The following is a 27949-nucleotide window of genomic DNA, read 5'->3' as shown; positions in this document are numbered from 1 at the left end:
ATAATACCAAGTATAAAAAAGAAAATAAGCTTCTCTCTTTGGCAATCATCAGACAATGGTTCATAAACCTTAAAGACAAATCAAGATTAAGCTTCATAAGATTTGACATTGACAGATACTACCAATCTATATCTCCTATCCTTTTAAACAAAGCGCTTATCTTAGCAAAAAAATAACTCAGACCTTTCCGACTAATCCTACTAGCAAGAAAGACTTTAATACAATTTGATAATAAATTGTGGACCAGAAAAGACACCCCTGATCACTTCGACATAGTGATGGGCACGTCAGACTCTGCACAAGTAACAGATCTGGTAGGAATCTACCTCTTAAATGAACTTAAACATAGATTCAGTAATAGCGACCTCCAAGGAGGCCTGTACAGGACGCCCTATTAGTAATTTAGGCCAGGCCCAGAATGTATAATAGGGCCATAATCAACTAAGAGAATTATGTAAAAGTTTTGGCCTTAGTATAATATAAGAGAAAGAAAAAAGCCCCTCAAACTTCTTAGATGTAACCTTAAATCTAAAGGAAGGAACATACTGCCCCTACCATAAACCAAATTTGTCGCTACACTATGTCCACAAATTCTCCAATCACCCCAGATCCGTCATTAAGGCAGTTCCTACCTCGGTGTCCAAAAGAATTTCTAATCTCTCTGCAAACCATAAAATATTCAATGAAAGCTCCACCTTTTATAACAACGCACTAGCAAACTCGGGATACAAAGACACAATTAAGTATGATGCGAATAATGCTAAGAAACTATCCAGCCACTTAGGCATAGTTACCCACAACATGACTAAACGCAAATCTAAGCAAAATAATAAGGCAAGGTCGAATCATAAGTTTGATATGCCAAATACGCCTAACAATGAAAAGCTTATACAAGATGAGCAGACACCCCCAAAAAGTCGGATCAGAAGGAAGTCCAATATTTGGTTCAATTCCCCATACAATAATAACGTCCAAACTAATATCCCAAAAGAATTCTCTAAATTAGTAGAAGATTCTTTCAAACATACACATATACAGCACGATCCTAAATAAAAACTCTATTAAATTATCCTTCTCAACCTAATGCCTAATGTAGCACAAACTATTATAACCACTAATAATAAGAAAATAGAATCAGCACAGAAAATAATGAATGGCAACCCTAGTGTAGCCCAACCAAACTGCAATTTTAACGACCCAAATAGCTGCCCACTGGAGAATGACTGTGTACACTCAGACGTCATATATTCATGTACAGTAACAGAATTCCCGTCTAATTTGACAACTAATAACCTGACAGCCCAAACCCATAGTACTAGTTACACCAGAGAGGATCCGCATAACCCAACAAGTAATAGTACACAAACTGAACAACTAACCACAAAGCAGATAGGTATAAGCTCTACAGAACATGAACATAAAAAGATAACTGAAGAATCTTCAGATACACCAAACACAAGCCCTATAATACACCTACATAGGATTATCCTCTTTCCCGATAAAGGCCAGAATTGCGAACCATTTACAATCATTCTCAAAGGAGAACCCTAAAACAAAAACTACCCTATCTAACCTAGTAAGAAATTTAAAACAAAACAAAATAGACTTTGCATTAAAATGGAAAATACTAAGAAAATCCAAATCATACAGCCCAGGCTCTAAATACTGCCTTCTATGTAACGCAGAGGCGACCAAGATTATAACGGCACCTAATAAATTAAACATCCTCATTTCAAAACCAGAGATAATTTGCAGTTGTAGGCACAAGAGAAAGTTCAAGTACGTAAATGTAAATAAGCCCACTGAAAATGCACCACCGGACAGGAACTAGCATATTGCAGTTCTTTGCTGTCCAAAAAACGTAACAATATCCCTCACTAACCGTTTCCCCTAGTAAAGGACTATTGGACAATACCCCAAACCAAATTCTTTTTTTTTTTTTGCAACTGCCCCTAAGCACTCACTATTAGCACACCCTCTTAATATATAACCATTACATAACAGTAAATAAATAACCAACCTAGAATCGCCTGCATCTTGGCAAGACCTAATTAACAATATAACTATTTTGATCATAAGCCCTCAGACAACTTTGCTTAACAAGCCCTATCCCCGCAAAACCATACACTTTATACCATCTATTAAATTGTAACCAAACCACCAATTGGCATACGATGCAACCAGAATATAACCTAACCAATCTAAAGCATAAGCCTAATGAAAAAATAGCTTAGAAACCCCCTCCCAGGGCCAAAGGCCTAAAACCTAAATTTAGAACCATCTAACCACCACCTGTAACCCCCACTGGCAAGCTCCCACCAAATAAGAAATAATTTAAAAATCAGCGCATTTAGACTCCAATATTAGATTAACACTAACCCCTTCATCTCATTAGTATTTACATTAAAAAAGTTAAATGTACTGAAAATATAACCTAAGATAAGCTCCCCCTGGTTCAGCCCAACCCACCCCCCGTCACCCATACAAACTATCAGCTAAGTGCGTTCCCAACAACCACACACGCAAACATGTGTACCATCTCTAAATTCCTTCCACATTCCTTTCTTGTCGTCACTTCCTACTGATAATCTCTCTAGTTCAAACGAAGCTGAACCAGACCAGTTTCAAGAAAAATCTATCACAAGAGTCTCCTTTCAACAAATACCGTTTTTTTTGCCATCCAAAATAGAAGGAAAAAGAATTCATCAAACCAGCGCATCTATGCAAGACCATCCTAACAATATAGATGTAAACCCTGCTTCTTGCAATATCTCTTGGATATTAGAACCACTACAAAAAGTAGCGACGCCGAATGAAGAGACCTGTCCCTCATGTTTATAAACATGAAAATATGTATTCCATTTTCGAGACCTTGCTTTTTCATTAAAAAAAAAATAAATTTGATGGCCTTTATAATCGGATTTCAAGAAATTTAAATTTCTAATGTGGACACTTGAAGCTATCGTTCCCAGTGAAGGACTTCTTTTATATAAACCCAAGGTTTTTGTTCCCTGAACCCTTATGTCTTCCCAGCTAATTCAACATCTACTTTCAAAATACCCTCATCCCTTATCTTTTAATTTTTGTGTGTCTGTGTTTCCTTGTGTAACTGTGTTTGTATATATATATATATATATATATATATTATTATTTTTTTACTATAATAATTAAATACCTACAGACACTAGTGTTTCATTCTTTCGGGATTCTTCAGTGCAGGGTGTCACGATTAACACCAGCTGAACGATTCGGACCCCGCGACACGAGACATCTCTGGCTCGATTAGCGGAGACCGTATCCATTCAGCTACCATTAACCGTGTGAAATAGCGTTGAATTTTAAACATTTTAATTTAAATGTTCATTACGTCAGTCAGACAGTGATCTAATCGTTATACGATGATCTATGCATAAGAGCTAAATTGACCGACTTTTAATTCAACTGAAAGTGCTCAACGATAAGAAATGAATTTCTTAAAGGGGCTGTCATAATTATTTTTTTACTATAATAATTAAATACCTACAGACACTAGTGTTTCATCCTTTCGGGATTCTTCAGTGCAGGGTGTCACGATTAACATATATATACACACACACTTTTATTTTACTTTATTTTATTTTTTCATGGGACCACTCACCCCTCACTGTTATTCCCTGTTATTCTGACCCCCGCCCCCATTTGTCTGTATCCCTTGCTTTTACACATTCTCTAGTAATTGTTATTAACATTATCATTAGTAGTAGTAGCAGTAGAGCTGGTGGTATTGTTGTCACTATTATTATTATTATTGTTGTTGTTTTGTTTTTACCCCTATTATTATTATTATTATTATTACTATAATTATCTTTATTATCATTCTCATTATTATAACTACCCTACTATTATTGGTATTATTACAACTTTTATAAGTAGCAAATGCCTCCTATCTCTTCCACCTTGTCAACTATATGTATCCTTAAACTTTTTTCATCAAGTTAAATGCACCCATAGACATTGCCACCCTATCCTCCAACCACCCCCATATAATCATACTCCCTATATTGTCACGACCCGGTTAATGGATGACCGAATTGATTGGCAATCTGATCGAGACACATAAATTTATTTTATTTGATATCCAATGTCTCATAATTATCTTCGGTCAATCGTCGGATGTCGGATCAACCAGCGAAATATATCATTAAGGGGAATAGAACAACAGAGCAATGAATGACGAAACAAACACTCAATCAAAGTTTAAAATTCAATAAAGACTTTTATATGCAAAAAGGAAGAAGAAGAAGCCACGATAAAAAGAATGAGTGAGATAGATGTATCTTTGGAATGTTTACCAGATGTATGCGACATGCAATTACAATATAATATGTAGAAAAGTTTGTGGATAAGAAAAGATATTGGCATGAGATAGGCCAAACTTAGCTGTTTTGTCCGTTAGGGTAAAAACGGATCATCAGTTCACAAACACGATAACCAAAAAAAAAAAAAAATGTGAGATGGCGAAAGTCTATCTTTTCCTTGAATCATAATTCCAAAGAAGAATAAATGTTGAGTTCAATCGGCAATACGATCGTATTTGAATAATAATCAGCAATTCAATTAATTCAAATCTCAATCTTCGATGAGGTTCGATTCTCGGAGATAATGTTTACACACCAGGCTGTGCCGCTTTCTTTACGCCAACTGCCGTATATCTTCCTATTTTCAAGTCCCCTCGTGTTCAGCTTTCCCGTCTCAAATGTTCGCTGTCTGGTTGCCATGACGACGTATTTCCGTTCGTTACAGCGATTGTCACACCCAACCACTGCCCCACTTCCCCCAGCCAAGTGATTGCCACGACATATCTTCACAGAGAGAGGAGGTTGTCTGGCTGATTAGGTCTTAGGAAGAGAGAGAGATAGCGAGATATATAGAGAGTAAGTATTAACATCAGATAGATAGAGAGGTAGAGAGATTGAATGTTCGCTTTGCTCTGACGTCACATCCCCCTCCTTAAAAGGCTGAAAACTTATTTTTTCCTTAAATGACGTTTTCGGATATAGTACGACTTATTTATAGGCGGGATAATGCATCCGCCACTATGTTCTTTCGGCCTGCGATGTGCCGTATTTTCAAATTAAATTCTTGGGCTAAGAGACACCATGACAACAATCTTCTGTTATTGTTTTTCATGCGATGCAGAAATTGCAATGGATCATGGTCCGTGTATACGATCATAGAGTCCGCTGACGATGTCAGATAGATTTCAAATGCTTCAAACTGTCGATTAGAGCTAATGCTTCTTTCTCGATCGTTGAATATTTCTGCTGGTGAATATTAAATTTTCTGGAGTGATAACTGACCGGATGTAATTCCCCATCGTCATCCTCTTATAAAAGCACTGATTCTAAGCCATTATCGCTAGCGTCAGTAGCTAGAGAAAAGGGTTTGTTGAAATTCGGTGCTTGCAGCACTGGTCCAATACTTAGCTTCCTCTTTATGTTAGAGAAGGCTTCTCTGCATTCGTCTGTCTACAAGAATTTTGTTTTTTTCTTGAGTAATTCGGTTAATAGGTTAGCAAGATCGGAGAAGTTCAGGCAGAACCTTCTGTAACACCCTGCTAGACCTAAGAATCTGATATCCTTTACGTTCTTCGGTTCAGGGTAATTCATGATTTTGCTAATCTTAGCCTCCTGGGGTGATATTTTTCCATATCCCAGTGTATGTCCTAAATATTGCACTGTGGCTTTTCCAAATTCACTTTTCGCTAGGTTAATCGTTAGATTTGCCTGCTGTAACCTGTAAAAGACTTGTCTTATTGTGTCCATATGGGCCTCCCATGTATCGCTATAGACCACAATGTCATCTATATAGGTATCCACGCCCTTTACGCCTCTCAAACATTTATCCATCATTCGGACGAATGTTGCTTGGGAGTTTTTAAGTCTAAAGGGCATGATGCGATATTGGAAACTGCCTTCCGGCGTAACAAAGGCTGATATTGCTTTGGCCGCCTCGGATAGAGGTACCGTCCAATATCCTTTGAGTAAGTCACATTTCGTTAGATACTTGGCATTTCCTATTCGATCTATACAGTCATCCATTCTGGGTATGGGATAAGCATCTGTAGCCATTACTAGATTCACCTTTCTGTAATTGGTGCAGAATCGCTTTGATCCATCTGGCTTGTCTATGAGAACGCATGGAGATGCCCAAGCTGGGTTCTATAAGATTATGCTGTAGCATATAATCCGTCTCGGCTTTCATCAGCTTAGCTTTATTCGGATTCATCCGGTAGGGATGTTGCTTGATGGGCTTTGCATCTCCTACATCGATTTCATGTACTGCTATTTTCGATTTGCTAGGCACGTCTCCGAATAAGCATCTGAAACTTTGGATGAGCTTCGATAACTCCTCCCGTTCTGTTGTGCCCAAGTGATCCAATTTCTCCCCCAGCTTTTCCAAGATTGCCGAATTCTGAAGTTTATGTGATTTTTCTTGGAGCATGTCATAATAAACATGACTATCACATGTTTCGCTCTCACTCAACTCCAGTTTACATGCGGCTATTTTTGCCATTTCTTCATTTCTGCTGTGATATGACTTCAGCATATTTATGTGGCATTTTCGAGTTTTCCTTCTTCTATCCGGTGTTCCGATGATATAGTTTAGGTCACTGACCTTCCTTATAACTTTATAAGGTCCTTGGAACTTGGATTTGAGTGGATGGGTATTCATTGGTAATAGAAGAAGTACTTCGTCCCCCACTTCAAATTCCCGTTGGATCGTCTTTTTGTCATATCTTAATTTCATTTTGGTTTGGGTGTGCTCCAAATGTTCCCTAGCCAAGTCGTTTGCTTCCCTTATCCGTTTTCTCATCTTCAGTACGTATTCCGACCAATTCGGTTGTCTTGAAGTGTCCACCAGCCATTTTTCTTTTATTAGTTTTAATGGTCCCCTGACTTAGTGTCCGTATATCAGCTCGAATGGGCTATATCCGAGTGACTCTTGGGTGGCTTCTCTCGCTGCAAACATAACGAAAGGTAGTCCTTCATCCCATTCTTTTTGACTCTCCGTGCAGTATGCTCGAAGCATGCTTTTCAATGTGGAGTGGAATCGCTCGAGTGCTCCTTGTGATTCAGGGTGATATGCGCTCGCTCAAATCGCTTCAATGCCCAGTTGTTCAATGGCCTGTTGAAAGATCTTGGAAGTGAAGTTTGATCCTTGATCCGATTGTATTTCTTGTGGCAAACCGAATTTTGTAAAAAAGTTCACCAGAGCTCCAACTATTTTCTTAGATGATATGTTTCTTAATGGTATAGCTTCTGGGAATCTGGATGTTGCGCACATAATAGTAAATATATATTTGTTTCCCTGCTTTGTTCGGGGTAGGGATCCTACGCAGTCTATGATCACTTTGCTGAATGGTTCGCCGGTGATAGGTATAGGTTGTAATGGAGCTGTAGGTATGTTTGAATTAGCCTTTCCCACTATCTGACACGTATGGCATGTGCTGCAAAACTTTATTACATCTCTTTTTATCCCTGGCCAGTAAAAGTGTCTAGTTATTTTGTTGTAAGATTTATTTATCCCCAAATGTCCCGCTAACGGCATCTCGTGCTATTTTTAAGATAAGCACCCGGTAGTCCTGAGGTATTACTACCTGATCTCTATTTTCCCAGTCTTCGATATCAGGGGTATTCTTCGGTCTCCATCTTCTCATCAGGATCCCATTGCAGATATGATATTCTGAGGTGCTATTATCTTTTTCAGTATTCCCTTCAGCCAAATCAAAATATTTCTTAAGACTTGGATCCATCTTCTGTTTTTCGATAAGATCTTCCGTAGTGGTTTGATCACGTAAGATGGTGTGTTCGCAATCTTCCTCTCTTGTCGGTAGTTCGCGCCTTTTCTTGATCTTCCCGCCATTTTCTCTTGATTCCCGCGCCATCTCCTCTGACTGCCTATGTTTTTCCTCCTCCATCTCCTTCTCTCTGCTACGTGTTCGAGTTTGTGCGCGCGTCACCACTCCCGCCTTTTTCTGATTCGGGTTCGCTTTTGGCGCCCATTTTCTGACTTCCCTCTGTTCTGGCATACCCGTGGCCATTACTCTGGATCCAGCTAAGTCGTTTCCTAAAAGCATATCCACATCCTCGATCGGTAGAGTTTTGACTACCCCTATTTTTATCATTTTCGAAATCCATTTTGATTCAAGGTTTATTTGATGGATTGGGACTTTCGTGACTTTTCTGCCTATGCCTTTAATTTCGACCTGTTCACCCTTATCGGATCGTCTTCCTTTGGGGAGTCGCCTTCTTAGCAACAGGGACTGTAATGCTCCTGTGTCTCTCAGTATTTTAACTTTCAAGGTGTTCCCACTATCGTTCGTCTGTGACACTAGTCCCATAGCTATGAATGGTTTATAGCCGTCCTCTATTTCTTTTCGCGACACTATCACCTGGGGTGTGGCTTGACATTTTTCTTCCCGACTGAATTGATTTCTACAATTCCTGGCTATATGGCCGATCTTTCCACAATGGAAGCAAGTTATCTCCTGCCTTTCTCTGCCTTTTATCTGAGGACGGTTTCTCGCTGGTACACTCTCGATCGGTGTATAGTGGCCTTTTCCTCGCATGGTCGGTATTCCCACGTAGCTGTGCTTTGCTTTGCACGTCTTATGTGTCAGGGCATGTTCATCTGCTAAAGTAGCTAATTCGCGTGCAGTTCCAACTCTCCTCTCCTCTACATAAAGCCGCAGTTGGTCACTCAAGCCATTTTTACATTCTTCGATGAGAATTAATTGTTTCAGCTTTTCGTAGTCTCCCTCCGCTCCCTCGGATGCGCTCCATCGGTCGAAGTATGTTTCCTTCTGTCTAAGGAATTCCATATAGGACTGAGTTTCGTTTTTTTGATAGTTTTGAAACTTTTGCCGGTATGCTTCTGGTAATAGCTGGTATGCCGCCATTATCGCCCTTTTTACTGTCTCATAGTTTGCACATTCCTCGATCATCAACGACGCGTAGGCTTTTTGCGCCTTGCCGCTTATAACGGTTTGTAATAGCATCGTCCACGTGTGATTCGGCCATTCCAGATTGATCGCTGTTTTCTCAAAGTGCTGGAAATATTCATCGACCTCGTCTTCTTTGAATTTTGGTACTAGCCTGACTTGCTTTGCTAAGTCAAATTCTTTATTGCCTGATCCAAAATTTCTTTCTCGGAGTTCCAGTTCTAATTTCCTGGTTTCCTGCTCTATTCGGACTTTTTCTATCTCTGCTCTTGCCATTATTTTTGCCCTCTCGAGCTCGATTTGTGCTGATGTCACTTCTTGAGGTTCTACCTGTAATTTATCCAGTATCTCGTCCTCGAATACATCGTTGTCGACCATGTGTTCTGCAATTATCTTATGAAGATGAGCTTTCCTCATAGATCGTCTGACATCTAATTGGAGCTGTTGTCCTATTACGAATGCGTCGTCCTTCTTCAATTTTAATAACTGCTCTGCAGATGGATTTCTTAAGAATTCCTCTACTGTAGACATTTCTGCTTCTGCTCGTCTCCCCAATTGACAGATCTTGGATAAAGATAAAAAGTAAGGAGATTCCTGGACGCGAGCCCCCAATTTATGTCACAACCCGGTTAATGGATGACCGAATTGATTGGCAATCAGATCGAGACACATAAATTTATTTTATTTGATATCCAATGGCTCATCACTTATCTTCGGTTAATCGTCGGATGTCGGATCAACCAGCGAAATATATCATTAAGGGGAATGGAACAACAGAGCAATGAATGACGAAACAAACACTCAATCAAAGTTTAAAATTCAATAAAGACTTTTATATGCAAAAAGGAAGAAGAAGCCACGATAAAAAGAATGAGTGAGATAGATGTATCTTTGGAATGTTTACCAGATGTATGCGACATGCAATTACAATATAATATGTAGAAAAGTTTGTGGATAAGAAAAGCATGAGATAGGCCAAACTTAGCTGTTTTGTCCGTTAGGGTAAAAACGGACCATAAGTTCACAAACACGATAACCAAAAAAAAAACAAAAGGTGAGATGGCGAAAGTCTATCTTTTCCTAGAATCATAATTCCAAAGAAGCGAAATATATCATTAAGGGGAATAAACCAGGCTTAGGGTCAAACAAATCCAACTTGCCTCCTCCCTTGAGGCTTGCATTCACAAATATCCGTGGGCTTAGAACTAATTTAGCTGATGTTGAAACATTTCTCCTAACAAATACCCCGGATATCTTAGCACTAAGTGAGACTAACCTACACTCCTCCATCCCCTCTAACTACTTTAACATGCCTGGATATCTCCCACTCTGCCATAAGGACTCTGACAGACATATGCACGGACTTGGAGTTTACATTCGTAATACCCTTCCCTTGACTAGAGAAACAAACCTAGAAACGGATGATCAAGCCTTTATGTGCTTTAGACTAATCATGCAACACAACATTAGCTACTTTTACTTTCTCTACCGCTCTCCCTCGACCCAAGACTGCACCATAATAAACAAAGTATCTGACAGCATAGACACAGCACTCTCCTTTGACACTAACGCCCAAGTACATGTATTTGGTGACTTTAATGTTCATCACAAAAACTGGTTTGGATTCTCTACTTACACAGATGCAGCAGGCAGCGCAACTCATAGCTTCTCTGTATCTCACTCCCTATCGCAAATTGTAACTTTTCCAACCCGCTTCCCTGATCAGGAAGAACAACACGCATCACTATTAGATCTGTTTTTGACCACAGTTCCTGATGACTGTGTAACGAAAGGCGACAGCCCACTTGGGAACGCTGATCATGCGGTGATAATGGTTGAAATCGCCCTAAACTCTAGACCCAAAACTGAAGAGCCAGTGCTCAAAACAACGAGATATTATAAAAAGGCTGACTGGGAAGCCATCAGAGATCTTATCAGAGACGCCCCATGGGGAAATATTTTTTTCTCTTCCTGCTGAACAGTGTGCAACCGAGACCACTGAATGGTTCAAAACTGCAATCGAAGCGCATGTTCCCATGCGGAAATTCTATAGCAAGCCCCACTCTCCCCAATGGTTTACTTCGACTTGCGCAACTGCCATTGCCCAAAGGCAGCATGCATTCCGCAGGTTTAACCGACATAAGTCCAGTTCAAACAGACAGAAGTACATAGAAGCTAGAAGTAACGTTAAGAAAGAAATAGCGACAGCTAAGAGGGAATTTACGGAAACCACTAAAAAACGCATCGAAGCACAAAAACTAGGAACTCGTGACTTCTGGAAAATCTACAACAGTGTAGTAAATAATGGGCAATCAACAATTCCCCCACTAACCAACAATCACGAGGTTCTTTGCTCAGCAACCGAGAAGGCTAACATGCTTGCCAGTCGGTTTGCCTCAAACTCCACACTGGACCCTCTAAACCACCCCCTACCTCAATTTCCTATGCGGACAGACGCCACGCTTGACGATCTAATAATCACCCCTGCTCAGGTGCATGCTATCATAAAAAATCTTGACACTTCAAAAGCATGTGGACCCGACCTCATCCCAGCTGTGCTATTAAAAAAGTGCTCAGCCGAAGTAGCTCCAGTTCTCTCCAAACTCTAAACAAATGCCTTAATGAATCTTGCTTTCCGGGCTGTTGGAAAACTGCTTCTGTGGTACCAGTATTCAAGAATTCTGGCGAAAGAACTGACCCATTAAATTATCGCACTATTAGCCTCCTCCAACTTTTTGCCAAAATATTTGAGACCTTAATTAACCATGCTCTAGTCCAGCACCTTACAGATGCTAAACTTCTGACCGACCAACAATATGGATTTAGACAAGCCCGTTCCACGGCAGACATCCTCACTGTAATCTCTGAACGCATATACCATTCACTGGACAAAACGGGAGAGGGCAGAGCGGTAGCTCTAGATATATCCAAGGCTTTTGACAGGGTATGGCATGAGGGTCTCCTCAGGAAGATTAGATCATACGGTATCACTGGTAGAATACTTAACATAATTAAATCCTTCTTAGATAAGAGAAAAATCCAGGTTGTCCTCGACGGTCGTACATCTAAACAATATGATATAAATGCGGGAGTGCCCCAGGGATCTATACTTGGACCTCTGCTGTTCCTGATATTCATAAATGACCTCCCCGACAAAATTGCCTCTGAGATGGGTATATATACTGATGACACCACACTCTACAGCAGGCACGACAGGAAAACAAATGAACATATATCTAAAGTAATGGCAGAAACACTAGAGGATGACTTCCAATCAATAGTGGAATAGGGACAAAAATGGATGGTCACGTTCAATGCCGCCAAGACAAAACTGGTTTCATTCAATAATTACAAGAAACCTTCTCTACCACCTATAGCAATGGCCAACGACTCTTTATCTGAGAGTACGTCTCTCAAGCTCCTTGGCCTAACGTTCACAGGAAACATGAGCTGGAACAATTACATCGAGAGCATTGCCAGGGCCGCTGCGAGGAAGGTGGGCTCTCTCTACCGTGCTAGAAAACTTCTAACACCCGAAAGTATCCTGTACCTCTACAAGGCCACTATTCGCCCATGTATGGAGTATTGCTGTCATATTTGGGCTGGTGCATTGGCTACTAGTCTCTCGCTCCTTGACAGGGTTCAAAAAAGAGTCGCAAATCTGATAGGCCCTGAACTGGCATCTAAGCTTCAGCCTCTGTCCCATCGTCGAAACGTTGCATCCCTCTGCCTGTTCTACAAGTATTATAATGGTGAATGCTCTGATGAACTGCAAGCACTTGTGCCCCCACGACGTAAACACCCTCGACAGAAGCGACAAACTGCAAAATCCCACCCCCACACTGTAGAGATCCCTATATGTAAAAGATCTTTCTACTCTAGTAGTTTCTTCCCCAGAACTGCTAGACTTTGGAATTCCATTCCAGGTCACTGCTTCCCCAACTGTACTGACATGCATAAGTTCAAGTGCAACGTGAACCAACATCTCGCTGCCCAAATCCCTACATAGTACCCCAGTAGATGTTTCCCTTGATAGTAGCCCCCTACACCAAAGTGGCAATGTGCCTTGTTTAGGGTAAAAAAAAATGTTGAGTTCAATCGGCAATGCGATCGTATTTGAATAATAATCAGCAATTCAATTAATTCAAATTTCAATCTTCGATGAAGTTCGATTCTCGGAGATAATGTTTACACACCGGGCTGTGCCGCTTTCTTTACGCCAACTGCCGTATATCTTCCTATTTTCAAGTCCCCTCGTGTTCAGCTTTCCCGCCTCAAATGTTCGCTGTCTGGCTGCCATGACGACGTATTTCCGTTCGTTACGGCGATTGTCACACCCAACCACTGCCCCACTTCCCTCAGTCAAGTGACTGCCACGACATATCTTCACAGAGAGAGGAGGTTGTCTGGCTGATTAGGTCTTAGGAAGAGAGAGAGATAGCGAGATATATAGAGAGTAAGTATTAACGTCAGATAGATAGAGAGGTAGAGAGATTGAATGTTCGCTTTGCTCTGACGTCACAATATCATAATAGAATAAACTTAAAAATATTGCCACATATTACCTAATCAATATTACAATCTTGCATTTAACCCCCCCCCCCCAAAAAAAAATTATAGGCGATTTTATAGCCACTATTTGCCGTTTAGGTTGCACCTGTCAAAAATACCGCTCCATAGATAATAGACACCCCACAAGCCAAAGACATGCTCCTCCTCCCCAGATGTAGGGTGAAACCATCCTACCTGAAAGACTATGTTACTTTGTGATCGGCTCTATGAACCCTTATCTCAAGATAAGAGAAAAGAAGAAAAAAAAAAAGATGTCACGGCAGTATTGAATTATGATCGCATATCAGTCAAGGGAGATAACTCAGCAGGATAGTGTTATTTGAGTTGTCGTCTGCCCCTTCCATTTTGTGTTTACATTTTCAGTTTTGTTTTACGTTCTGTACGCTTGAGAATAAAGTCTCTTCATCCCTTCAAGAATGGAATAAAATAACACAAGACACATGTAAGAAGTTCGTAGGAGATTACTCAAAACGTCTGCATGCTGTAATCAACAATGATGGTTATGCTACAAAATACTAGATATTATTTTGTAAATGTGCTGTAAACTTTTGCATTGCTAATTATTGAGTTTTCTTTTCACGTTGTGTTAAATTATTATTTTTTATTTTTTCCACTGTTCCTGTCCTAGTTTCAATATATTTTCTATGTGTATAAAAAATTTCATTACCATTTGGAAGCTAGAAATACTAAAACTGACAGTTTCAAATGTGTATTGTAAACTTTTGCAGAGCACTGTAAATCGAAGACAATGTCAGAATCGTTAGAAAATGACCTCCAAACTATAGTGGAATGGGGCTGTAAATGAATGGTAACATTTAATGCTAGTAAAACTAAGCTGTTCTCTTTTAACAATTACAAGACGCCTCTCCAACCCCCCTATATCCATGACAAATAGCACCCTATCTGAGAATTCTACCTTTAAACTCCTTGGCCTAACATTTGCAGGCAATATGAACTGGATCAAATACATAGAGAATATTGCAAAGGCTGCTGCAAAGAAGGTGGGTTCCCTCTATCGAGCTAGAAGACTACTTACGCCTGAGAGTATCCTGTACCTTTACAAGGCCACCATTCGCCCATGCATGGAGTGTTGTTGCCACATCTGGGCTGATGCATCTACCACTAGTCTCTCCCCGTTAGATAAAGTCCAAAAAAAAGTTGTCAATCTGATCGGTCCCACTTTATCAACTAAGCTCCAGTCCCTGTCCCATCGCCACATTGTTGCATCTCCATGCCTGTTTTATAAATATTTTAATGGAATGTGTTCTGATGAACTTGTTTCACTTGTACCCCCTCAACGTACATATCCCTGACAAACCCGCTTAGCAATAACTTCACTTTTGTTGTCCCTAAATGCCAGAAAGCTTTCTATTGTAATAGTTTCTTCCCTCGAACAGCTAGATTTTGGAATTCCCTTCCTGCTGCCTGCTTCCCTGGTTGTTCTGATATGCAGAAGTTTATATGTAACATAAACAAATATCTTATTAATCTTTCTTAAACATGGCCCCAAATAGTAGCCCCTTATATCCAAGTGGTGATATGCTCTGTAAGGGGTGAACATGAGTAAAAAAAAAAATTTTTTTTTAAATAAAAAAATTATATATATATATATATATATATATATATATATATATATATTCACAGAAGTCTGTCATTTCCAGTGATACAATAAAAAATGAGGACTTTCAAAAACGAAATCCTGGAACTTTTCAGGCATCAACAAAATGAACAGCCACAATTAATTGAAGAACAGGTATTCTACCGAAATAAAATCGAAACAGAAATTTTTAATTAACAGAAAGAACAGCTGCCACAAAATAAATGATTCAAGATGTTCAATCCCATCCAAAAACAACAGCAGAGATTATTCAAATTATCAAATTATTCAAATTATTCAAATTATCAAATTATTCAAATTATTCAAATTATCAAATTATTCAAATTATCAAATTATTCAAATTATCAAAAAGGTGGTAAAAGGATACAGGATATAAAGCACAATTTGGAACACCATTAAACTTTCAATTACGATCTGCACAACAAGGCTACTTTTATTATTCAATTGGAATTCATTGAGATGATTATTATTTATTAGTTTTATTTATTGCGGACTATTATCCTCATCTTTTCTTAGTTGTTTCACGATGTTTCAGCCAACTATTCCTCTGGCCTTTGTCAGGTGGTAACCGCATTGAATCTCTATGGTTCCAAGTGAGAATTGTCTGAAGATAGCAGTTTCAATCCTACCCAAAGCCGGCCAGAGGCTTACTTGGCCAAAACATGGTGAGACGACAACAACTACAGAAGGCAGTAATTGCAGTGAATGCAGTTAGGAGATTCAGAGTTCCTATCCCATTATGGTTACCATTTGACGAAGGCCAGGGGAATAGTTGGCCGAAATGTTGTGAAACAACAAAGAAAAAGATAAGGATAAAAGTCTGCACTAAATAAAATTATGGTTACTTTTGCCTGCTATTTCAGGTGTTAAAAACATCAGATTTAAACTGTGGAAATGGACTGATTTAAAAAATGTTTGCAAGTTCACCATCTTGTAACTGCTAGACTTCTTTTTGTCCAGCAGTATGAATTTAGGTAAGTGAATTCTGCTGCATTTATTTCATGGGCATCTCTGAGTATATTTACCATACATTGGATAAGGTAGAGGAAGATAAAGTGATAACCCTTGGTATATCTAAAACCTTTGACAAGGTCTGGCATGATAAATAATATGGTATTACTGGATGAATGCTTAATCAGATCCTTCTTAAACAACAGAACAATCCAGATTGTCTTGAATGGCTGTACGTCCCAGAATCATGATATTAATGTGGGTGTGCCTCAGTGGTTGATCCTTGAACCTTTATTTATTTATTTATTTATGTATTTATGGAAATCGCTTCAGAGAAGGTATGAAGCCACTTAATGTAAGGAGCTAACAACAACGAACGATGATTGTTGCAAAAATAAGACTGATGACCTCAAGTCATCAGAATTAAGTGCTAATAACTCCAACTGTATCTTATTTGCACAAAAATTGATGTCAAACACAGATTCTGAAATTAAAAGAACAATCCTTAACAAACTTTGCTTCAGTTTCTGCTCCAGCTTATATATGATAACATCTCTCTAACTCCAATCATCCTATCTATAATACCACACATTCCTCCATCTTACTTGTAAAAACATTCCTCTATCTCAGTCCCTTCCTCTCTATGTATAATACTGATATTTGTAGCATAATATTTTACCATCTAGTTTTTTCTACATCTTATTTTTCAGCTGAAAAAATAAATGAAGAGGATGAAAAAAATTCTGCATCTTTTGATGATGTCTACATTTTCCCATCACATGATAAATATGGTAAGCTGCAGAAAATTTAACTTTTACTTTATTTTTGCTACATTTATGCCACATGCGTAGGTATGATACTAATTTTCAACACCCATAATAAAAAATACAAGTAAAAACTAGTAAAATGAAATTGATTCATCATAATTTTACTCTATATTGAAAAGGAAGGATTAGGTTTTTAATTGCATATAAACATTCTTCATTTTACACTAAATAAAATGGACAAAATTTGATTTGAATGTCACAAAATAACCAAAACATAAAAAATGACAATGGTGTCGGAAATATATGAAAAACAGACCTTATAAAACATTAAAATTATAGAGAAAATAACTTAATGCAAATATACATTATATCATGTTAAAGTTTTTATTCAATCATTATTCGAGTGAAATATAACAGTAAAAGTCTTATCAATTTTTAATTCCTAAAACTAAGCTTTTTTACATCTTGACTAAATCCTTAAATTAACTTTATTGGAAAATTATTTTCAATTCCAAACTTTTTTTATGGATTTAAAAGTCACATTTTTATTTAATACTAGCGGGGTTATGTGGCGGTTCCCGGGTGTGTAGAGGTGTAGTAAGGACCCCCCCGGGGGGGGGGTGAAGAAAGGTGTTAAAACAAAGTGGAAGAGTCGTGGGGTTTCCTGGTGTTGCCTGGGTAAGGAACCCGGGTTGGGGGTGGGGTGAAAAAAAATATATTGGTAGTAACGGGGGTGGGGAAGAACAACAGTAGGCAGTTTGGGTGGAGAGAGAGAGAAAAAGTGGTAGTAGGCAGGCAGGCTCGAACCTGTAGCACAAAGGAGGGGAAAAAGTATGTGGTGTCTTTGCCGATGTCTCCATTGTCCGATTGGACATTTGGAACGTTGAAATTAAGTGAAGTCAATCCAACCAATACGATGAGTTGCAAAAATGGCAATACAAAAAAAAAAAAAAAAAAAAAAACAACCCCTCCTTGTAGAATTTTTCTGTTATTGAACCATTGACAATAGAAAGGAGATGATTTGAGAAAAATGCTGCAAACTGATCATCAAATAAATGTCCTCATATTGACAGTAAGAGTGAATTTTTTAACTTTAGACCAAAGAGGCGACGCCTTTTAGGCATGCATTTAGCTCATCTACTTTAGTACCTTTGGGAATTGCAGGTAAGGTTTGACAAAAACCACCAGATAGCAAAACAGTGACACCTCTCATTAAAGTGTTGTTTTCTTTTAAGTCTCTAAGACTACAATCTAATGCCTGGAATGCTCTTTAATGAGACATGGTACATTCATCCCAATCTATTCATTTAGTTTGTTGTAATAAATTGACCATGCTAGAACCTCGCGGGATGTTGCAAATACACTCATTTTCAGATTTCTTGGCCAAATCAAGAGGCAACTTGAAAGTAGAGTGTGCAGTATGACCCTCAGCTAGAAGTGTTGCTGCTATACATGAAGAAGCAACTGCCAATGCAATGTTACCATTAGATCTCAATTTGGCAAGAAGAAGATTTAAAAGGAATGTTTTTCCTCTACCACCTGGAGCATCAAGGAAAAAAGCCCACCTGCATCATCATTTACTCTACTCACAATATAGTCATATATTGTTGTTCATCAGCAAGTTTTGACTCATTTTCAGACACATGCTTGCTCATCTCATGTAAGTTGTATGAAGTTTCACGACCAATGTCATGGTGAATAGCATGTTCATCCCTGGGCAAGCCATATTCTGAAAGATGTTTTCCACCTAAATGGAGAAGCTTCTCCTGAAGATCCCACAAAACTTCATTTAAGATGTTATCTGAAAGAGTGATATTGGCATGAGGATTATTTTGCTGGACTCTGTACAGAATATCTTCGCTGAGATGGGTTTTATGTTTTTCCCACAGATCTGTTGGGTTAGAAATATTGCAGTTATGAAGCATGATGGCAAATAAGCTTCGTAACTACTTTGGAAAAGTGATGTTTCATCCATAGTTTTGCCCCAGTGTGAGTCATCCTGTAATAGACTGAGGGAGAGACATGTATGTCTAAATATTTCAAAAATTAAAGGTCCTGAAAACTCTTTGGTCCTTTAACTTTATGCAGAAGGATGCGGGGGAAATAGCATTCAAAATTAGTTGGATGGACAGTGTACACTCTGCCAAGTGCATAGGAACTGAAAACATTTAACTGACCTTCAACTCTATTTCCTTTTTGTCTACGTTTCCATTTCCTATGGGCATTGTCTCATGTATAATATTTGGGTAGTTAATTATAAAAAAGAGTACATGCAAAATCATCCTCTCTGCAAAATTCAAATAAAGATGTAAGGGTGGTTGACTTGGGAGCATAAAGCTGTTGTTCATCATTCCGTGGGTTTTCCAGATTAAAGTAAATTTTTTTGACCATTTTCCAAGTGTACATCAAGATGGATTACCAGGGGGTATCGTTTGTGAATAGGGTATGTGCATTAAATGTCTTTGCTAAGATGGGAGAATACGGTACAATCCATGAATTATTTAATTGAAATGCTAAATTTCCATGCTTGATGTTAACCTAGAAACCACCATTACCTATTTGTCAGCATCGGTACTTGTGATATTCATCATGACCTGTCTCAGTATCTGAGAGAAATTGCTTTGGATATCTTTTAGTATATTTGCCTTTTTTTTTCTTTTCTTTTTTTTTTTTTTACACAGTGATCACTGTTGTAGAACCAATAGTAATACCCCCATCCAGTCTTCCTCCCACTCCTCTCCCATAACCCTACTTCTGGTTTCGGGCTCACCGCCAAGCAGTTCCAATTTGTAAGACTAGAAAATAAACGCGTTTCATTCCAGTCTCTCAGCATTCTAGTTAATCACTAATCATCAGCACATGTAAATAATACAACATGGTGTTAGAAGTGGTTAAATGTAACTAGATATCTACGGTTATAGTAGAGAAAAAAAAATTTTAAACAAAAAAGAGAAGAAAAAAAAACGAAAACCAATCGACCCATCAGTCCACGTGCGAACGCGACGCAGGAACTCAAAAACGTTGTATCATCACGGTGTAAAGTGAACTAACGAAATACACGCGTCAACTGAATAACTCAACAACAAGGAAATAAACGAAGTCACAGACTGAGGAATAAAAGTAATAAAAAAAAAAAAAAACACAAATAAAGACAAGACACGACACAAGGTAGGCGATTCGCTATTGTTATTATTTTTTTATAAAAGCAAACAAATACCGTACGCCAATCAGACACTTAAAAGAAAAAAAAAAGTGAAGACAAGACACGACACAAGGTAGGCGATTCGTTATTGTTATTATTTTTTGCAAAAGCAAACAAATACCATACGCCAATCAGACACTTTTATAAATCAAAAAAAAAAAAAAAAATTCTTATTTCTTCAGGTGCTAATTCCTTATCAACAATGGCTTGTCAAATACCGCCCCCTTCTATGGATTGGCAGAGTAATAATTTAGCAAAAGATTTTGATAGATTCGTTCGACAGGTCATGTTGCACTTTAACGGACCCCTCAAGGATGTAAGTGAGGACGTAAAAGTTAATTATCTGTTATTGTGGTCAGGGATTGAAGGACAGGATCTGAGTGATACATTTCAGTTTGAGGAAAGTGAAACACGTAATGTAGAAAATTATATTAAGAAATTTCGTGCATATATAGAGCCAAGATCAAACTTCCGCGTCTCGAGGTATCAGCTTCTACAGTGTCGACAACAACCTGATGAACCAGCCCACGCATTTCTTAAACGATTAAGGCAGATATTGAAACAATGCGAGTACGAGTTCCCTGTTGAAAAAACTCTTCTGGTAGATATTTTCATTTTTGGACTGAACAATAAGTCCACACAAAAATCCTTACTTAAGGAAGGATATAATCTCAACATCGCAGAAGCACTACATGTTGCAGAGACAGAAGAAGCAACATTGAAACAGGTAGAGGCAATACAAAACACGCATAGTGTCCCACAATTTTCCGAGGAAAAACCACAAGATGCCCATGCAATAAAAGCTGAGAAAGAATATTATAACAAATGCTATTTTTGTGGGAAAAGCCATTACAGAGGCGAATGCCCAGCAAAAGGGAAAACTTGTGGGAAGTGCAGGAAGACGGGACATTTTGCAGTCGCTTGCCGCACCAGAGACACAAAAGATTCAACTTGGAAACAAGACAGGCCCCCAAGAGCAACAAGAAACCCAAGAAACAGAAACGCCCATAATATTACAATGCAGAGCGATCAGGAAGATGACCACTCACCAACAGAGGTATATTTCCATACCATATCAGGGCCAAAAATAACAAAATCCCATGTCCCAGCAGATGCTGGAGAGGCATATGCAGACTTGAGAATAGGGAACAAAAAATCACAAATAAAAATAAATTCGAAGGTGGACACAGGAGCCATGAGCAACCTTATCCCATGGGAGTGTTACAAATAAACTCAAACATGTGCAACTTCTAAACACTCCAATCAAACTATTTGCCTTTGGTGGTGTCCCAATCGACCAAGTGGGTATATGTCACCTAGGAGTCAGATATGGCGACAAATTTACAAGTGCCAACTTCCACGTGGTAAAAAGCAGAGGACCCGCACTACTTGGCCTCCAGACTTCTAGAAAACTGGGACTAGTTACCTTTAATTTGACAATAGGGACCAATACAGTGGAGCATGACCACACCGATTCAACTGCAGCAACGCATGCAAAACCAGAAGGAGACATGAAAGAAAGAAAGCGCATACTGAGAGAGTTTTCTGACGTGTTCAGGGGCATCAGGTGCCTGCCAGGGGAGTACAGCATTAAGATTGACCCGTCAATACCTCCAGTAATACACTCACCCCGGCGGGTGCCAATAGCTTTAAAAGAGAAATTCAAAGCAGAGCTAGACTCCTTTGTAGCCCAGGATATAATAACTCCCGTAACAAAACCGACATCCTGGGTCAACTCCTTTGTGTGTGTCACAAAACCCAATGGATCTGTCAGGCTATGCCTGGATCCTAAAGATCTAAACAAGGTGGTGTTGCAACCACATTTTGTCACACCGACATTTGAGGAAATCATCTCCAGACTCCATGGAGCAAAATGGTTCTCAATAGTCGACGTGAAATCTGGCTACTGGAACATGAAACTGGATAAGAAATCAAGAGAACTAACCACTTTCATCACCCCTGAAGGACGCTATATGTTCAAGTGCTTCCCAATGGGAGTTAAGAGCGCACAAGACGAATTTCAGCGAGCTATGTTTGATGCCTTTGGAGACATCAAGAATGTTCTCTCAATATCAGATGACACTGTTATTGTCGGATTTGAGGAGGATGGCAGCGATCATGACAAAGCGCTCAAGGAACTACTAGAAAGAGCTCGGTCTAAGAACTGCAAGTTCAACCCAGACAAATTAGTAGTCCGCGCACAAGAAATTTTTTTTTTTGGACATGTCATATCAAGGGATGGAGTGAAACCAGACCCAAAGAAGATAGAAGCGATCGTTCAGATGAAACCACCAAAAGATGAAAAACAACTAACAAGCTTTCTTGGGCTAGCAAATTACTTGAACAAATTTTCACCACATCTGGCAATGCTGAACAAGCCGCTCCGAGACCTTCTGTTGACAAAAACGCAGTTCATCTGGACAGAACAGGAACAGATGGCATTCAACAACATAATAGAGGAAATAGGAAAAGCAATTGTGCTCAAATATTTTGACCCAAAAGCGCCAATCAGTATACAAGTAGATGCATTATCAGCTGGACTGGGCGCAGCCCTCATTCAAAATGAAATGCCAGTCGCTCTAGCAAGCAAAACCCTGTCAGGGCCAGAAACAAGATACTCCAACATAGAACGTGAAATGCTAGCAGTGGTCTTTGGATTGGAGAAATTTCATCACTATGTATGGGGCCAAGCAGTGACAATACAAGCAGACCACAAACCACTAGAATCAATAGCCTTAAAGAATCTGGCTAATGCACCACCAAGGCTAGCAAGAATGTTACTCAAAATCACAGTTAAATACAATCCAGAAAAGTCTATCCCAATAGCCGACTGCATGTCCAGGGTATCACCAAGACCAGGGGAACCAATCAGAGATGTAGATATCAACATACATCTACTTAACGCACACCTCAATGCATCTCCAACTCACCTGCAAGATATCAAGGCAGAAACATTCAAGGACCCAGTACTACAAGAGCTCACCAACACCGTTACGTCGGGATGGCCAGCAAATAGATCCAACTGCCACCCTCATATACAAGCTTTCTGGAACTATAGGGATGAAATTGGACTCCAGGATGGGATACTCCTTAAAGGCAATAAAATAATTATACCTCTCTCACTTCAATCAGACATCCTACAACAACTACATTCGTCCCACCAAGGGATAGAGAAAACACGTTTACTGGCTCGAACAGCAGTTTTCTGGGTCGGTATCAACAAGGACATAGAAGAACTAATTAGAGACTGTTCTACATGTCAGAAGTACCAACCCAGTATCCCATCAGAAACACTACACCAGCATGAGACCCCTTCTTACCCATGGCAGTATATCAGTACAGACATCTTTGCTATGGAAGATAAGGAATTCTTACTAATGGGAGACCATTACAGCCGCAGCCCATTCATACGGCGTCTCCACTCCACCACATCAGCCGCAATAATTTGACAAATGAAACTCCTGTTTGAAGAACGTGGTGTCCCAGAGGTGGTATACAGTGACAATGGGCCACAGTATTCCAGTACAGAGTTTGCAGATTTTGCCAAATCCTGCAACTTCAAGCACACTACCTCGTCACCCCCCCCCCTGGTCAAATGGATTCGCAGAGAGGATGGTGGGTATCTGTAAAAAGCTATTGTTGAAAGCTCGAGAGACAAACACAGACAGCCACTTAGCAATGATGGCTTACAGGGCCACACTGCTATCAGCCCAAATCAAATCCCCAGCAGAGTTACTGAATGGGAGACCCATGAGGACCCCACTGATATCGAAACAACAACTAGGAGATGAACAAACAAAGGTAGAGCTTGAGAAAAACAAAGAAGAAACAAAAAAATGGTACGACCGAAAGAATAGCCACCAACACACAGAGTTACAAACCGGTCAACAGGTTTATGTTCAAGACAAAAGAACCAGACTCTGGGAACCTGGAAAGATTGTACAGATTGCCAAGGTCATACCTGGTGAAACTTGCAAGTGGTGTAATACATCGTAGAAACAGGCAGTCATTAAGGCCAACAAAGGGCAAGGCAGCCAATATGAAGTGTCAGCACCAACTGAAAACTTGTTGCGGAACACACAGAGTTCCTTATCTTCACAACGCTATTCCAGCACAAAACCGATGCTCACCTATCAACCATCCCAAGGACACATCCATCAGTTCCATCGACGCTTGCCAAACCACGCAGATTAAGCAGGCCGAGCAAACCTATACAGAGACTCGACCTGTGACACATAACAAACGATCTATTACCCCCTCCCCACAAACCGTCCCCAGACCATCACAACCCAATATACTTCTCCTTCAATAGAAAGGGAGATGTTGTAGAACCAATAGTAATACCCCCGTCCAGTCTTCCTCCCACTCCTCTCCCATAACCCTACTTCCGGTTTCGGGCTCACCGCCAAGCAGTTCCAGTTTGAAAGACTAGAAAATAAACGCGTTTCATTCCAGTCTCTCAGGGTTCTTGTTAATCACTAATCATCAGCACATGTAAATAATACAACAATCACCACTTATCAAGGCCCGGAAGCCACTCAGGGATAAGGGTTATTGCAAGTACATTACGTTAGTGTGGAGATTTGATGAAGTGTTTACTTAAGAGGGCGGTTCATTAGGAATTTGTTAACATTGGACTTGAAGACATCCAAGTTGTAGTCCGGTGGGAAGCAGGCAGACGGAACAGAGTTCCACAGGCGTGCAGTTCTAAGAAAGAAGCTTTGTTCATGGAATCCGCGTTTTGATTTAGGCACAGATATAGAGTGGGGGAAATTTTTCACAGTGGATTCAGCTAGACAGGTGTTTTTCGTGAAAGATTGGCGAGGGGGGACCAGAGATTGGAGTTCAGATGAGCACCTGCCATGGAAATAACGATAAAACAAGGATAGGCTCGCAACGTCTCTTCTGTGGGAGAGGGTTGCAGGGTAGAGAAAAGGGCATCCCTCACTAAGCCACGAAGTCTATTTTGTACTCTGTCAAGGCAGGATAGGCTGTTTTTAGCAGCTCCTGCCCAGATATGGCAACAGTATTCCATCCTTGGACGTACTTGGCTTTTATATAGATAGAGAATTGCATCAGTAGTGAGATATCTTCTGGAGCGGTAGAAGGATCCCACCATCTTTCCAGCGACCATGGCAACAGACTTGATGTACATGTTCCATTTCAGATCAGGAGTAAAGGTCAAACCCAGAAGCTTGTCAAAACACGGGGCCTCACCCAGACGAGAGCCATACATCACAATTGATGCCAGATGGGGATCAGAGCGTTGATGATGTAAGGATAGGAGTTTGGTTTTGGATGCATTAAAGGTAACCAGCCACATCTTCCCCCACTGAACCACGCACTCGAGATCAGAGGAGAGAGAATCAGAGAGAACTTTGTCATTTACAGCCTGTGATGTGTTGCCGTAGATGGTCGTATCATCAGCATAGATGTCAACGAATGATTTAAGTATGTGTTTAGGGAGGTCATTGATGTAGATCAGGAAGACAGTTGGGCCCAGGATTGACCTCTGAGGGACTCCAGCATTTATATTGCAGGCCTCCGATTTTTGTCCATCTACCACTACTCTTATGAGCCTATCAGAGAGAAATGATTTAATGATTGAGAACACATTTCCAGTTATACCGTAGCTGGAAATCTTGTGAAGTAGACCCTTATGCCATACCTTGTCGAAGGCCTTTGATATGTCAAGAGCAATTGCCCTAGAAAGGAAGCTTTTGTCAAGAGATTCACTAATCCAGTGGAATATAACCATCAGCACATCTGCAGTAGATCTTGCAGAACGGAAACCATATTGTGTGTCTTGTGTGTTGTTTTTGCCACCTTAATATTTGATGAGTAGCAGTGGTAAAAGATTCTCTTCACTGCTATGATTCTGTTTTATAATAATATTGGTTGTTTTAGCCACCTTAATATTTGATGAGTAGAAGTGGTAAAAGATTCTCTTCACTGCCATAATTCTGTTTTATAATAATATTGGTTGTTTTCGCCACCTTAATATTTGATGAGTAGAAGTGGTAAAAGATTCTCTTCACTGCCATAATTCTGTTTTATAATAATATTGGGTGGATTCGTCACCTTAATATTTGATGAGTAGAAGTGGTAAAAGATTCTCTTCACTGCCATAATTCTGTTTTATAATAATATTGGGTGTTTTCGGCACCTTAATATTTGATGAGAAGAAGTGGTAAAAGATTCTCTTCACTGCCATAATTCTGTTTTATAATAATATTGGTTGTTTTCGCCACCTTAATATTTGATGAGTAGAAGTGGTAAAAGGTTCTCTTCACTGCCATAATTCTGTTTTATAATAATATTGGTTGTTTTCGTCACCTTAATATTTGATGAGTAGAAGTGGTAAAAGGTTCTCTTCACTGCCATAATTCTGTTTTATAATAATATTGGTTGTTTTCGCCACCTTTATATTTGATGAGTAGAAGTGGTAAAAGATTCTCTTTACTGCCATAATTCTGTTTTATAATAATATTGGTTGTTTTCGCCACCTTAATATTTGATGAGTAGAAGTGGTAAAAGATTCTCTTCACTGCCATAATTCTGTTTTATAATAATATTGGGTGGATTCGTCACCTTAATATTTGATGAGTAGAAGTGGTAAAAGATTCCCTTCGCTGCAATAATTCTGTTTTGGAATATTATTGGTTGTTTTCGTCACCTTAATATTTGATGAGAAGAAGTGGTAAAAGATTCTCTTCACTGCCATAATTCTGTTTTATAATAATATTGGTTGTTTTCGCCACCTTAATATTTGATGAGTAGAAGTGGTAAAAGATTCTCTTCACTGCCATAATTCTGTTTTATAATAATATTGGGTGGATTCGTCACCTTAATATTTGATGAGTAGAAGTGGTAAAAGATTCCCTTCGCTGCAATAATTCTGTTTTGGAATATTATTGGTTGTTTTCGTCACCTTACTATTTGATGAGAAGAAGTGGTAAAAGATTCTCTTCACTGCCATAATTTTGTTTTATAATTATATTGGTTGTTTTCGCCACCTTAATATTTGATGAGTAGAAGTGGTAAAAGATTCTCTTAACTGCCATAATTCTGTTTTATAATAATATTGGTTGTTTTCGCCACCTTAATATTTGATGAGTAGAAGTGGTAAAAGATTCTCTTCACTGCCATAATTCTGTTTTATAATAATATTGGGTGGATTCGTCACCTTAATATTTGATGAGTAGAAGTGGTAAAAGATTCTCTTCACTGCCATAATTCTGTTTTATAATAATATTGGGTGTTTTCGGCACCTTAATATTTGATGAGAAGAAGTGGTAAAAGATTCTCTTCACTGCCATAATTCTGTTTTATAATAATATTGGTTGTTTTCGCCACCTTAATATTTGATGAGTAGAAGTGGTAAAAGGTTGTCTTCACTGCCATAATTCTGTTTTATAATAATATTGGGTGGATTCGTCACCTTAATATTTGATGAGTAGAAGTGGTAAAAGATTCCCTTCGCTGCAATAATTCTGTTTTGGAATATTATTGGTTGTTTTCGGCACCTTAATATTTGATGAGAAGAAGTGGTAAAAGATTCTCTTCACTGCCATAATTCTGTTTTATAATAATATTGGTTGTTTTTGCCACCTTAATATTTGATGAGTAGAAGTGGTAAAAGATTCTCTTCGCTGCCATAATTCTGTTTTATAATAATATTGGTTGTTTTCGTCACCTTAATATTTGATGAGTAGAAGTGGTAAAAATTCTCTTCACTGCCATAATTCTGTTTTATAATAATATTGGTTGTTTTCGCCACCTTAATATTTGATGAGTAGAAGTGGTAAAAGATTCTCTTCACTGCCATAATTCTGTTTTATAATAATATTGGGTGG

At 39.1% G+C, this 27949-nt stretch overlaps 1 protein-coding gene across 3 annotated transcripts in view; it reads left to right on the top strand.

The window, feature by feature from the left end:
• LOC145293824 (uncharacterized) overlaps window positions 1-27949 on the top strand; it is a 484189-nt gene that overhangs the window by 158928 nt on the left and 297312 nt on the right. For 2 of the 3 annotated variants that reach the window (XM_080140465.1, XM_080140464.1), the window contains exon 2: window positions 16835-16915. In XM_080140465.1, the coding sequence (XP_079996591.1) occupies window positions 16835-16915 (81 nt within the window). Of the gene's footprint in view, window positions 1-16036; window positions 16148-16834; window positions 16916-27949 lie in introns of all 3 variants that reach the window. The other variant, XM_080140466.1, reaches the window with a different exon arrangement.

Source organism: Euprymna scolopes, chromosome 15 (genome assembly GCF_053919585.1).
Source record: "Euprymna scolopes isolate OS-2025 chromosome 15, ASM5391958v1, whole genome shotgun sequence".
NCBI lineage: Eukaryota > Metazoa > Mollusca > Cephalopoda > Sepiida > Sepiolidae > Euprymna > Euprymna scolopes.
This window is presented reverse-complemented; position numbering and strand designations above follow the sequence as displayed.